This window comes from Rattus norvegicus, chromosome 1 (assembly GCF_021556685.1).
Source record: "Rattus norvegicus strain SHRSP/BbbUtx chromosome 1, alternate assembly SHRSP_T2T, whole genome shotgun sequence".
Taxonomy (NCBI): domain Eukaryota; kingdom Metazoa; phylum Chordata; class Mammalia; order Rodentia; family Muridae; genus Rattus; species Rattus norvegicus.
Genome location: NC_141534.1, coordinates 189,145,973 through 189,158,134, shown reverse-complemented (window position 1 = coordinate 189,158,134; position 12,162 = coordinate 189,145,973). Strand labels below are relative to the sequence as shown.

The 12,162-nt window shown below is 43.5% G+C and overlaps 1 protein-coding gene across 1 annotated transcript in view; it reads left to right on the top strand.

Moving 5' to 3' along the window:
• Positions 1-12,162, top strand: part of Usp31 (ubiquitin specific peptidase 31) — a 66,854-nt gene extending 54,692 nt beyond the window's left edge. The window contains 3 exon segments of the mRNA NM_001107548.3: positions 379-537; positions 2,570-2,722; positions 4,444-12,162. Of these exon segments, the coding sequence (NP_001101018.2) occupies positions 379-537; positions 2,570-2,722; positions 4,444-6,017 (1,886 nt within the window). The 3' untranslated portion in view covers positions 6,018-12,162.

Genomic DNA, 12,162 nt, shown 5'->3' with positions numbered 1-12,162 from the left:
ACCTGGTCTCTCCTCACTAGATGCTGTTGGCCCCACCCCACCATTTGTGACAATCAAAGTGTTTTCATTCATTGTTAAGTATCTCTAACAGGAAAAAACAATGTCCCTGGCAAGACCTACTTATACTTAGAAGTATAATGATTTTTTTTTTTTTGAGATGAAACTGTTATGTAATTGGAGAACTTAGGAATTTCTTAGAACATTCTGCCTGAGTATAAATTGAAATCTGGATTTGTTTTTTCTTACTATCTTTCTGTTACTGTGAGCAATTTAAAATGCTGTTGAATTAATTATATAAATAAAATATAAAGGATGGTATCTGTGGATAGAGTACCTGGTACAGCCTTGCTGGTGCTGACAGTGGACTCTTTTTGGCAGCATACTGTAAGAACTCCGTGGATGGTCTCTGGTATTGCTTCGATGACAGTGATGTGCAGCAGCTGTCAGAAGATGAGGTGTGCACGCAGACAGCTTACATCCTTTTCTACCAGAGGCGGACAGCTATCCCATCATGGTCAGCCAACAGCTCCGTGGCAGGTAACCTGGTTCTTGGATGTTTTTTCACAGAGCAGGAGGTTGTAATTCATGGTCTAGAAGATACCTCAGAAAGCTTCGTTACTGAAAGCTTAACAAGATTAATTTTCACAATCCCACTTAATCTGGGTTCTGATATGATTTCAGTCAAGGAAGTTTGGGTAGACTCTGAACTACCATGGACCAGCAGTTCAGAGTTCATAAAAAGATAGGGCTGAGCCCAGTCAAACTATGCACAGTGTTTATTTGTTGGGTGTAGGCTGATGTCATTATGCAGGTGAGGGCTGGCACAACTTAGGTCAAGGCCATGATTGGACAGTAAAAGAATAAGACAGGGACAAAGTTTTTGTAGGGAGGGAGAGAAGGTTAAGGGGAGAGAATCAAAATGGAGACTGAGAAGGATTACCCAGATCCCTGTGGTCCCGAATTGCCAAAGTAGCTGGGATGGATTTCTATAGACAAATGTATCTTATCTTGGTGGGCAGTTTATATCCTTATCAATTGGTTATAAGTTAATTGTGTGGATGTATTATACATTGAGTATTTAACATATAAATCTGGTTGTTGGGTTACAGTTTGTTGAGTCTTGATATTACCATGTAGCTGGGTTCCCGGCTGGCCAGGGTGACTAGCAATGGGAGTGGAGAGACCTCTGGGGCCAGAAGATAGCTAGGCTAATGTGGCGTGGTTCCTAACTGAAGCCAGCCACTGCCGCCGCTGAGATAAATTAAGGTTAGTTCTATATGGCCCTATGGTGCCAGAACTAATTCCAGGGGGCGGCTGTCCGGGTCTGAGAGTACCAGGGGCCCAGCACGGAACGGTGATGCTTGGGAACCAGTCATGCCCCTTTTTTAATTATACTGCAACAGTTGGGTAAGTGCCTGGAGGAATAGTGTTAGCAGCCTGAGGTGCTGTTCTGACATCTGCTTAGTGTATCTTAGAACATGGCTCATCTGAGCCCCACGATCATCTCAGTGGGGCTGCTGTTTGTTGTAACACTGAAGGTTCGTGAAAGCATTCTGTAAACAATAAAGGACCATTAGAAAGAGAGTCCTTTCTCTACAGTAAGAGTAATCTCTTCTGTTAAGGGTACACATTGATGGCAGTTAACTGAGGATTTAGCTTTACTGATGAGATGGAATTTATTATGTTAATAAATGTAGAAATGAACCCCATACAACATGGATGCACCCTTCCTACTGCAGAGTATGGAGAAAAATAGGTAACTTGAAATGTGCTAATATATATCAATAGGGAAGGCAGGAAATGGTGACCTATGTCCCTTTCCAAGGCTCTACAGTGGTGTGCTTAAAGCAGCTGAAGGAAGCATCACTCTAGCAGAGTCACCCCTTCAGGAGACAAGCTCTACCCAATGTGTAGTCTGTTCACTTGACTGGCTGAGGGAATTCTGGTATTCTTGGGCCTTTCCAGTATCTCAGATGTACTCGAAAATGACAGTCTCTTGAGGTCTGGTTGACACAGGTTGCTACATATAGTCAATTTCAAGAGCATTCTCTATTGCTCTACTATAAGGCATACTCCTGGAATTGACTGGACAGACTGACATTCAGCATACCACTGTGCTACCGTGTGTGTGTGTGTGTGTGTGTGTGTGTGTGTGTGTGTGTGTGTGTGTGTGTGTATGATAATGACTTCAAAATGTCCAAAGGACATTGAAGCTACCAATAACAATGTCTATATTATCATTCTTCCCCTGGGTGGTTCAGTAGACTGCCAGTGTACATAGTGAGTCCTTGTAGAGTGAGTGGATGTGTGTCCCTGTTCTATTATTCCCTTGCCTGGATTAGGTGTTGCTTTTGGAAACATTTATTCTATATTTGCATTTTGTTTCCATAACCTTCCTCTATGCAGGAATTGCCTGAAGTTTCTTCATCTTTGTTAGGGATACTCATCTCTGGGGGTGTGTTTAGCTCTGGGGTGAGGAGACAAGTCTCTGGCTTGACTGGCAGCACCTTGACAGGATGTGTGTAGTGCAGGACCCTGGCTGACCTAAGGATTGTCTCCTCTTCTGCAGGTTCCACAAGTTCTTCTCTGTGTGAGCACTGGGTGAGCCGGCTCCCAGGAAGCAAGCAAGCCAGTGTGACTTCTGCAGCTTCCTCCAGACGCACATCCTTGGCCTCACTGTCTGAGTCTGTGGAGATGACAGGGGAGAGGAGTGAAGACGATGGTGGGTGTGGGTCCTGGTTTCCAGTTTCCAAAGTGGCAATGCACGGACAAAGCACAGGTCTTCTCAAGGATAGTATAAACTCAAAGGAGTTGGTGTGCAGAGCTGGACTGTGGCTTCTCTGTGACTCCGGGCTTTTTTTCTTCCACTTCATTATTTCCCCCTTTTATATTCTGGCATACAGATTAGAGCTTTAACACTTTTTTGTTAAACTTGGGTATAAGGACTCATGTTCTAATGTGCCTGGGACTGTCTCGTGTAGAGTTGCTATTCTCTGCTTAATGAGGACACCGTTGGCTCAGATTGACCTCTACTCTAAACATAGTCACAGTATCAATTCTGGACAAAATCTAATTAAATATTGAAGTGGGGTTTGTTTTTGTTTTTGTTTTTCTTGGTACCTTTCACTTACTGCTTGAGTATTGACAGAATAGTCCTTAGTGCTCTAAGGAACCCCAGGTGGCATGGGATGGATTGCATAGCCAAAGTACTAAGAGCTGGAAGTGGGAGAGGGTGAGCTCAGCCTCTGTAATGTAGACAGTGACTCACCTTCCAATGAGGCTCACTTGGCTGCCAATCTTTCAGTTGCTTTAGTCTGCTTCTAGGGGTGATGGATAATTCTGAGAGAATGAAGTGGAGCCAAAACTAAGCCAAACGAGGAGGGCTGTGGCATGGCTCTGGCTCTATCTGCTTTGATACTTTACTTCCTTTCTTGTGAAGCAAGAAGATAATTGGACTATTGGTGCTAAGCCCTATCTCATTCTAAAAACTGACTAGTGAACCTAGGCCTGTTTAGATGGACAGACACCGTTTGCGTCACAGCTTTGTAAACTTGGAATTTATTGTTGTTTTAACAATAAACCCAGAAATGGTTTGCCTTAATCTATTTTTAAACAGTCTAGTTGGTAAAATCAGTATCTTCTTAAGCATCATCATCATTTAGTCATGCTCAGTGGTCACAGAGGACAGACCCTGACTCTTAGGAGTCACAAAGACCACAGTAACAAGTACATGCAGAATTCAGCTCGGAATTGTCTTGGGAAGGTTTAAGTCATTGGAAATAGTACTTGCCAGGCACTGAAAGTACCATGTATTATATCCAAGGCTCTAGCTCTTTCCACTGATATCCTTTCACTGTTACCTGTTACAGACTTACTTCCATAGGGAATGCAATGAGTGTCCTGGGTTCTTGTGTCATTTTGTCCAAGGAGTTTGTTTTGTGAGCCCCAGGTGTCCTTCAGGAAGATGAAGAAACCGGATTCGCGGCCCATGTTTAGTGAACACCTGGGAGTGCCAGGATCTTTGCTGGATACAAACTTCTAAGATTTTATTTAATTCTCTGATTAGACCAGCAGTCTGCAGGTCATATGTGGATGGCTGGTTTTCCCATAGTTTTTAGAACATAACTATTCATGCTTGGTTGTGTGCTACCTGTGACTATTTTTGTGTTAACATGGTAGAGCTGAGCAATTGCCTGACATTCTGACAAAGTTTGTTGACTAATGTAGAATGACATAGATGGAGAACCTTTTGCTGACTTCAGAGTTAGCATGACCCTGTTTTGTGGCTCTTCAAAAGGTTGAAAACACTCAGTTGTCCTTGACTCTAGCACACAGGCTGGCTTTGAAGGTTGTCATATTTCCAGGCTTGCCCTTGCTTTGTCTTCAGTGTCTTACTAAATGTTTTTATTGGTTTAGCCTGACAGACTTTTCTCTGCCATGCAGGAGGCTTTTCTACTCGACCATTCGTGAGAAGTGTGCAGCGTCAAAGCTTGTCATCCAGATCTTCTGTCACCAGCCCCTTAGCTGTCAATGAAAACTGCATGCGGCCTTCTTGGTCCCTGTCTGCCAAGCTGCAGATGCGCTCCAATTCTCCCTCCCGCTTCTCAGGGGACTCCCCAATCCATGGGTCTGCCTCCACTCTTGAAAGGATTGGAGAGGCAGGTGATGACAAAGTGTCCATCTCTTGCTTTGGTAGTCTGCGGAACCTTTCTGGTAGCCACCAGGAACCAAGTGATAGTCACAGTAGACGAGAGCACAAGGCTGCGGGCCGGGCCCCACTGGCTGTCATGGAAGGTGTGTTCAAAGATGACTCAGACTCTGGAAAATTGAACTCCAGTGTTGTAGACACACCAAGCAAAAACCGAGCACAAGGGGATCATTTGCCCCCAGTCTCTGATCCTTTTGATAATAATAACCAGATTGCTTATGTGGACCAGAGTGATTCTGTTGACAGCTCTCCAGTCAAAGAGGTGAAATCTCCAAGCCACTCAGATTCCCTCACAAAGAAGCCAGAGAGCACAACCAAGAGATCCCCTAGTTCCAAAGGCGCTTCTGAACCAGAGAAGAGCATGCGGAAGGGAAGGCCGGCCTTGGCTAGCCAAGAATCGTCTCTTTCAAGTCCATCCCCTTCTTCTCCTGTTCCTGTGAAGGTTTCCATGAAACCTGCCCGCTGTCGGAGCAAAGCAGATTCTTCCAGGACAAGTGGAAGGCATTCGTCCTCTGCCTCTACCCAACCCAAAAAAGAATCATCCCCCAGGTCCCAGGAATCCATGTCATCTCCTTCACCACAGAAGCAAAAGTCTGCTTCTGCCTTTACTTACTCCTCCTCTTCCATATCTGCCAAAACAGCCCCAGGCCCTGCCACCAGGGGCCCCCTCCCTTCTGGGAAGAGCAGGACTTCCGACCGGAGCTTGAGTAGACAGGGTTCCAGACAAAGCTTAGGCTCTGACAGAGCCAGTGTCACCTCCACCTCCACCTCCAAACCCAGCTCCCCTCGGGTGAATCAGGCCAGAGCAGGGGATAGCAGAGTTGATGGCAAACATGTCCGGAGCTCCTCCATGGCCAGCCTGCGCTCACCTAGCACAAGTGTACGCTCTGGGTTGAAGAGGGACAGCAAGTCTGAGGATAAGGGACTGTCCTTCTTTAAGTCAGCCTTGAGACAGAAAGAAACCCGGCGGTCAACTGATCTTGGCAAGACAACCTTGCTATCCAAAAAGGCTGGTGGGAGCTCTGTCAAGTCAGTCAGTAAGAACACTGCAGATGACAAGGCAGAGAAAGGCCATCAACCCCCGGGCTCACAGCAGCCAAACACAAATACAACTGGAAAGGAACAGCTTGTCTCTAAGGACCCTGCTTCTGCTAAACATTCCTTGCTATCTGCTCGCAGATCCAAGTCTTCCCAGGTAGATTCCGGAGCTCCCTTGTCTCCCAGTAGCAGGTCGACCACTGAGAAAGGCTCCAAAAAGCTGTCTTCTAGCATGCAAACCTCTGCACGGCCTTCTCACAAACCTCAGTGATCTTCTGCAGTCGGGTGTTTTATCTGTACAGATGTTTATTTATTTAGAACCCCCTCCCACACCAAAGCCCTCTATGCTTTTATTTTGTATTTTTGGGGTCATGTGCCTGACTATGAGAGTATGAATGTGTGTGTGTAACTCAAATTGTTAAAAGTGTCGCCTTATTCTGCCATTGACCAAATAACAGCCATAGGCAAAGCATTGATACCAAGCTAACTGGAATAATTGTAGAAAATAATCTGGATAGTCCCTTTAGCAATCGTACCTATTTCTTTCTAGTGAACTCTAATGACTTCATTGGACACTAGGATTTGGAAACCTATTAACCAATTAAGCTATCAGTGTATAGACAGGTGAACTATTAGACTTGGGTTTCATCTGAGCAGAATTTATTTTCTTGTGGATTGTTGAGTGGCATCAGGATCTTAAAGAAACAAACAAAAACTGATGCTAACAACAAAATAAACTGAGGGAAAACTTGCTTTCTGCACTTTGGCCCCATCTCCCAGTCTTTGTAAGGGCAATATCTTAACTAATGTTTCTCAGGTATATATACTCAGCTAGTCTAGGGTGGGTGCACATTACTAATAAATGGGTTCAGGAGGAAGGTGACATGGGGGTGCTGACTGTGTCCTGCTGCCACAGGTAGAAGCTTTACAGGTAGGCACAAACCTTTGCTACTTTCATATCTGAAGTGATAGCCTGTCTTGACTCCTTGTATATGTTCTAAGAGCTGACAAATTCTGAATTGTCAGAAAGCCAGTCATTAATTTTTTTTCATTCTCATTTTGCTAACCATTGGAATTCGAAGTGTAGCAGAATAGTTAATGCTGTTGAAAGATTCCCAGAGAAAAACATTTTATTCCAAACTGAAGCCCGAGTTGATACCATTTTCCTTTCTTGATGCTGCTTATTTCTGTTAGAAATTGATGCTCTCATACTGCCCCTTGTGTGTGTGTTCACTGCCTTGTCTTATTGCTTAGAAAAGAAAGACATTGCCTCTTGCCGAGAGCCACTGATGGTATGTTGATGTGAGGTAAGGCGGAGCCCTGTGCATGCACTGAGGATCCTGGTGTCAGTCTTCCTTTCGACTTCTCTTGAGTAGCGTATTTATGTCTACTCTGTTCTGAAGAGGTAATCTCTGACCCAGAATTCAGAAGCAGAGTCTGGCATATGCTCGCCCTGGCATGTAGTTGCAAATCGCATTCTTATATATGAAAAGGGGAACCTCACTGAATTCTCACAGATAAAGAAAATAGCTTTCCAAGACTTGTAGAAATCTCTTAGAAATACTTTGCAGCTCAGTTTTTTAGTATCCTCTTTGTTTATTTATTTTTTTAATATCAAGAAAATCATGATTGTGATTCTCAGAATAGCATTTGTCATTTTGTCATTAGATATAACTCATTGAGTTTATAGTTATTAAATTCTAAAGCTCATGGTTTCCAGGCTTCCCTCTTCAGTAATTCTGTGAAGTGACTGCAGTGTGTATGTGCATGCAGTTTTGATTTCTACACTGTCCTTCTGTCCTTCTTTTTTTTTTTAGGAATACCTCTTGGGAAATATTTCCAGTAGGTTTAAGTTTATTTTGCTGCTAATGGGACATTAGCTGGTAGCTTGCAGGTTGAGGGTGGAATTTTCAGCTCTTGTGGTATTTGAGGCTTAGTTGTTTAGCCTTATGCACATTACCACAATGCTCTCTACCCAATCCAGTGTCTGTGAGCCAGTACCCACGACACTCAGTCCTGTACTGGCTGCTTTTATACTCCCCCACCCCACAACCCCCAAGCCCCATTGTGGCTTCCCAAAGCATCAAAGCTCTCTCTCTGTCTTGCCTTGGTGTAACTGAGATGACAGCTACCTTGGAGTCATGATGTATTCAGTGGCACAAGGTGAGCCCCATCAGAGTTTAGCCACCAATCTTGTTTTATTTTATTTTATTTTTTCCTGAAAAAGCACCAAGTGTTGAGACCATCAGTATCAGGAATTGAGCATTTATGTGATTTGAGCCTCTGAAACAGTCTTAGAATTACAGTGTGATAAGACAAAGGATTTTAATAACAAGCTGTTTTGCCATAATTAAGATGAATAGAAACTAGCTTAATTTTCACAGCACTACATCGTTTTATTCTTGAATGCAGTAGGAATGGATCCTTCCTTCCCTGCATATCCTGTTTTTTAAAACAAAACAAAACAAAAATCCTCTACTGGTCTTTACTTTTCCATGGGATATAGAAATACATTTTCTATAATATAATAAATCTAAAAGCTACATGCATATGGAGTTTAGTGCTTCATATTTAATTCAGTAGAAAAAATCAGGAAGTGTCATTGCATTGTCTAGGCTGTGAAGCTTGTGTGAGGTTGGAAAATGGTAAAATCTAATTCCTGACTGCTGGGATATATATTTAAGACACAGAAAATACTACTTTGAAGTGCAGCCTGCAGTGAAATAACGTATGAGAATATTATCACTTGGTTCATTCAGTTCTGTGGCAGGATTAGGGACTTGGTTATTAAAATCTTTCTCTCAGTGATTTGGGCAGTGAACATGTGTACTTTGGGGGCAAACTCAGATGGTAGGCCTGAGTTTCTGCTTAGCCTGTTAGGGCAATCATTCCCAGGAGGCACACAGCACCAACCAACAGTGTGATACATTGGTAATGTTTTGCTGTTAAATAAAAATCCTTTGTTCTTGCTCTCTTTTCCTGTAAACATTGTGTGCACGAAGCTGCACCATTCCTTAAGTCACCCTTCCACCCAGCCTTCACAACTCCTCAGATGATGTGGAAGCATGAAGCTCATACGCTCCTGTCACTTAGGACCCTGGCCAACCTCATTTGTGTTTTCTCATGCTGCAATGAAAGTCCGCTTAAGAGTCAGTAGTGCTGTGCAGATCTGTGGAGCAGTGTGGGATAGCTGTGTGGTGCCACAGTTGTGCAGCGATAAGGTCGCCCTGAACGCATGGAATCCTTCTTTAGTCATTCGTTCATTTGGGCCTGCTTTGCATGTAGAGTCAAGCAGGAAGCTTCAGCAGTAGCTGTGGCTGTAGCTTGTTCATCACTGGTTCAGACCAAACTGTCTGCTTCCCAGCAGAACTGACCCGCTATGTATGAGATGGATGTGGAGTTATTGAGGGCTGGGAGGCATTGTCAATCCCTCTAAATTAACTATCATAAAACTAACAGGATTGGTATGAAAAGGGAACAGTAGTGGCAGCTTAAGGGAATACGTATTAAAGAGTTATGAAGAAAGCTCATTTCAAGTATCCTCTTGGAGTAGATGGACATGCGATACCACGTTTCATTTTGACAGATCACTAAGTAGCTGAAGTTAGTTTCCTCTGGAGATTGCCATTGAATACAAAGACAGTGTTCTGGGTCGGATTTTGAGCTAGGTTGGAAATCATAAGCACAGTTTCCTTAAAACACATTTTGGAGGTGCATTGATGCTTGTATTTTGGGGTTGAAAAGGGCAAAATTTACTGACAAACCAGTGCGTACTATAAAAACAATTTAGCTGCTAGTGTGCAGGCTGCTTTTGCTGTGGTTTTCAAAAGGGTTCAGTGCTGTTTAACCTGACTGCACCTTTCAGGTGGGACATGATGCTTTTATTTCACTGACTGCTCAGCGTCCCATGCTGCCTTTTGATCAGACCCCACGCTGTTTTTGCAGCTGCCTTTTGAGCATGACCAATCATTTTTACCCCTGAGTAAGGAAAACGATTGTGCATGCCCACCGTCCAGCTCAGAAAGCATGCTCATACTACCCGTGCAAGCAGCTGGTCAAAAAGACACAGAGAACTACACTCAACGTTGGGTCAACTCTTAGGTTCCGGAGTTGTATTTTTGAGTTTTAAAATGTGGCTTCATCATCAGCGTGGATGTGAGTTCAGGTTGCATCTGTTTCTTTGCTAATCTCCTTGGTCCTTGCTGAGACTGTGTATAAAAGAGTATTTTGCAAGCGGGAGTGGATTGGACATGTTGAACATACACTGGTGTATATACTGTATTTAGCCTGAAGACTTTCCTAAAGTATTTTGTTCTAAGAAATAACCTGCCATTTTCTATAGATTTTACTTTTTTATATCTTCTAATCTTCTTTCATCATCACATGGAGAGATGTGGCTTTACCCAGTGCTAACCATTTGTAAGTGCTTTTGTAGAGACTTGGAGCTGCTAAGGAAGATTTTGGAGCTTCCTACCTACTGGTGTCAGTAAGATGAAGCATGTGGAATGTATGATAGTGTTGTACAGTGGACTCGGGTTTAGATCCATTTCATGTTTATTTAAAATCATTGTTTGCCATGGGGCACAAGTAGGGGCAGGGACAGGAGCTTCACAGCATATGTAAGAGGTGTCTTCAAATCTCAATAGACTCTTCCCGGGCCTATTCTGGAGGGTTCACCTGAGGTCACTAGTATCACCAAGGGACTTGGAATGCCTGGGCAGCTCCCAGGCTTTTGATGCCAATTAGCACTGCCTGGATTCTGTGACTTTCCTTTCTTGTTTGCAGTCAGAAGTGAAGGATTTGGTACACCATCTTTTTGCCAACAGTTTATGGCGAGAATCATCACTGCCATGGAGGGTACTCAGGAAGAACTCCAATTGTTCTGGACAAGAAAATTAAAAGGTGTCCATCCTTGGCTTGGAATCGTGTGTGTGTGTGTGTGTGTGTGTGTGTGTGTGTGTGTGTGTGTGTGTGTGTGTGTGTGTGTGTGTTAGGGGGCTTTCTGACTTCAAGGCTTGATTTAGAAATGTGAAGTGTTTTATGCTTGGTGTGTCTAGGGATTGTTCTTATTTGCTGGTGGCAGGCAGAGTGCCCTGAGGGGTCTGAATTATTTCCCAGAGCCTCTCTCCAGATTCTACTGTGGGGCAGAGACCGACCTGTGCAGGAGAGGGAAGTCACTCCAGGTTAAAAAATGTGGTAGAGGGGTTGGGGATTTAGCTCAGTGGTAGAGTGCTTGCCTAGCAAGCGCAAGGCCCTGGGTTTGGTCCCCAGCTCCGAAAAAAAGAAAAAAGGAAAAAAAAAAATGTGGTAGAAGACAGTAGAAAGTTTCCTGCCTAGCCTCGCAAACCCTGCCCTGCTTCTGACAGCGCGGCTGTAAACCACAGGTAGCACTGGGCCTCCCGCTCAGGTTCACTCCCCTCTAGGTCTTTCCTACTTGGAACATAGTTTTTGGAATCCTTTATAGTTTGAAAACAAATGTGAAACATTTTATTCAAATTATTTTGGAGCCCTTGTTGATGTTTTTTCATGTAAAAAAAAAAATCATGTAATACCAGGAATTTGGTAGTGTATGTTACTTACAGAGGCACATGAGGTTTGGTTTCGATCTGTGGTGAGCCAGGTGCGCTGTACATCTTCGAGTGCTCCACTGCTGTGTGCCCTCATCATTGAGCATCAGGCTGCCGACAGAGTTCATCTGACATGGCCCATATGTTAAGGCTATCAGGAAAACATCAGAGCTGGGACAGCTTTGGCACAGCCTCCCAGAGTCGAGCTCTCTGCTGCTATGAACTCTGCAGCGTGAACTTTGCTAGGTGCTATTCCAGACTGGGGGACTGTGTTTCTGTGCTTGTAGTTCTGTTGGTTTTTCCTGTAGGCATTTATGTTCTGTGTAGGTCTGCTCACCAACTGTGCCTCTCACCACTGGTTAAAATTGAGTTCAGGCCCCATTACCAAAATGTGTTGTGTTTTGTTTTTTGTTTTGTCTTGTTTTGATTCTCTTGTGTTTTTGCACCAGCGTGTATTTCTCTCATCTTAAAAGCTGCATGTCATATCACTGTACACAAAATGCTTTGGTGTCTGTCATTCATGAGCCATCATTAGTGAGCTCTGTATAAATTTAATTTTGCAGTAAAAGGACGGCAGAGTATCCTTCCTGCAGGCTGGAAGAAAGTGTATCCTGCATTTTAAATTATGTTAGGCCAAGTGCATGAGGTGTGTCACTGCCTTCTGTTTATTTATTTGTATATTTTATTATTCAAGGTGTACGCACTTTTAAGAAGCAGAATTTATATTTTTATGTTGAAAACGTTTTATTTCTGAGACAGCAGTTGGTTGTATAGTATACAGTTGGAATTAAGAGAAAACTGGAAAATGTAACAAAACATAATAAATTTATTACATGATGCCTTCTTCAA